Here is a 1,544-nt window from a genome sequence, read left to right as displayed (position 1 = left end):
AGCTTCACGGCGCCCGCGGGGGCGGCGCAGGGCTCCGGGGAGGCCCCCCCGGAGCTGCTCTCCACCCCGGCTCCCGCCTCGCCCTCGGGCTGAGGGGTCTCCAGGCCGCCTTGGGGCACCAGCCCCACTCCAACCTGAGGTGCACAGTAGGCCATCCCTCCGCACAAGTCGTAGGGCGGAGGGCACGCGGGAAGACCCCACACCTCGGCGCCGGGCCCAACCCCCGGCCCGATCCCTGACCCACCGGGAGGCCCCTGGAAGCTCATCCAGGTCCGAGGATCAACCCAGCCCGGCTCTGGCCCTCCCGGCCCATCGCCTCCACCGCCCGGCGGGGGGGAGAAGGCGAAGTCGGAAGCCAGGTGTCCCGCCATGGGGAAGGAAGGCGCCCCAAGCCGGGGGCCTAGGAAAACGAGGGCTCTCCAAGGGACTGCTCGACACCTCTCTCCCTCCCCAATCCCACCCACTAGCCTTGACCTCTGGCCCCGCCCCCTGGATGGGTGGGGGAGGGGACGGTGGGGGTGGGAGAAACTGAGGCGGAGGGTGTTTGCCGGCTGGTGGCGGTGGTGTCTGGAAGCCGAAATCCAGGCAGCTCCAGCCGGGCGCCTCTCCAGGCCCCAGATCCCGAGGCTCTTGGTGCAGGTCCCCCATGCGGGCCTTCACTCCCAACTCCCAGCAGGCCGCCCGGCCCTCCCGACGCTCCGCACACATCAGAGCTGCCTGGGATCGCTTCCACACCTCCTGCCCGTTCTTCAGGAGCCCGGCTGCTGGACCCCTCTCCAAACACCCTGGCACCGTCCCCTCACCCGAGCCCAGCCACCCTCTCGGCTCCTCAAACATTAATTGTTTATGTGTCAAGTCCTGATGGGGCTACCCCTCAATTCCTTAACAGCCTCCCTCCCCGTTGTCCTCCTGCACCCCCAATCCAGGAGCCTAGGTGTTCCCATTTAGACTACTGGCCAGATTCAGTTACCCCAAAGCTGCGATGCCCAGCAGCCATCTATCTGCCTAGCCTTCTAAGTTCCACCGCATCACCAGGGGCAGACTGCCAGACAGGCTTCCATTCCATCCCCGACTTTCCCGGCCTCAGAGCCCCCTCACCTACCGGAGTCAGGGATGGAACCCCTTTCTCTTCTAGGGGCCAGGCTCTGGACTGACTGGTCCTGAGTCTCCCAACCTTTGTCCAGACAGAAGAATCGGACGCCCCCTCATGGGTGCCCCACTGTGGGTCACGCACAGCAAGTTCCATGCCCCCCTCTTCAGAGACCCACATTATCTAGTCCGTAGTTGACTGTTCTCCCTCCCCCACCTCCCAGCCCAGGCCTCCGGCCCTAGGCCCTGGGTGGGGAAAGCCCAGGAGGGAGGGGGGAAGAAAAAAATATCTGACTTCAGGTTCAAAGAGGCTTGGGAGGGACGGGGGGGAAGGGGGCCGGACAATGGCCTTGGCTGGACAATCCTGGTCCCCAGAGGGGGCAACTCTAACCCTAAACAAGTGCTCAACCCTTGAATGGGCCTGGATGGCTCCCCTGGGGACAGCCTCCTGCCCC

At 65.5% G+C, this 1,544-nt stretch overlaps 1 protein-coding gene across 3 annotated transcripts in view; it reads right to left on the bottom strand.

The window, feature by feature from the left end:
* The window catches only part of POU5F1 (POU class 5 homeobox 1), a 4,741-nt gene extending 4,370 nt beyond the window's left edge, over window positions 1–371 (bottom strand). For 2 of the 3 annotated variants that reach the window (XM_024738688.1, XM_024738689.1), the window contains exon 1: window positions 1–371. This exon is cut by the window's left edge. In XM_024738688.1, coding sequence (XP_024594456.1) covers window positions 1–371 — 371 coding nt within the window. The other variant, XM_024738690.1, reaches the window with a different exon arrangement.
* Between the last annotated feature and the right edge of the window lie 1,173 nt (window positions 372–1,544).

This window comes from Neophocaena asiaeorientalis, unplaced genomic scaffold, assembly GCF_003031525.2.
Source record: "Neophocaena asiaeorientalis asiaeorientalis breed wild unplaced genomic scaffold, Neophocaena_asiaeorientalis_V1.1 scaffold282, whole genome shotgun sequence".
Taxonomy (NCBI): Eukaryota; Metazoa; Chordata; class Mammalia; order Artiodactyla; family Phocoenidae; genus Neophocaena; species Neophocaena asiaeorientalis.
Note: the sequence above shows the minus strand (reverse complement) of the source record. Positions and strands in the feature narration are given on the sequence as shown.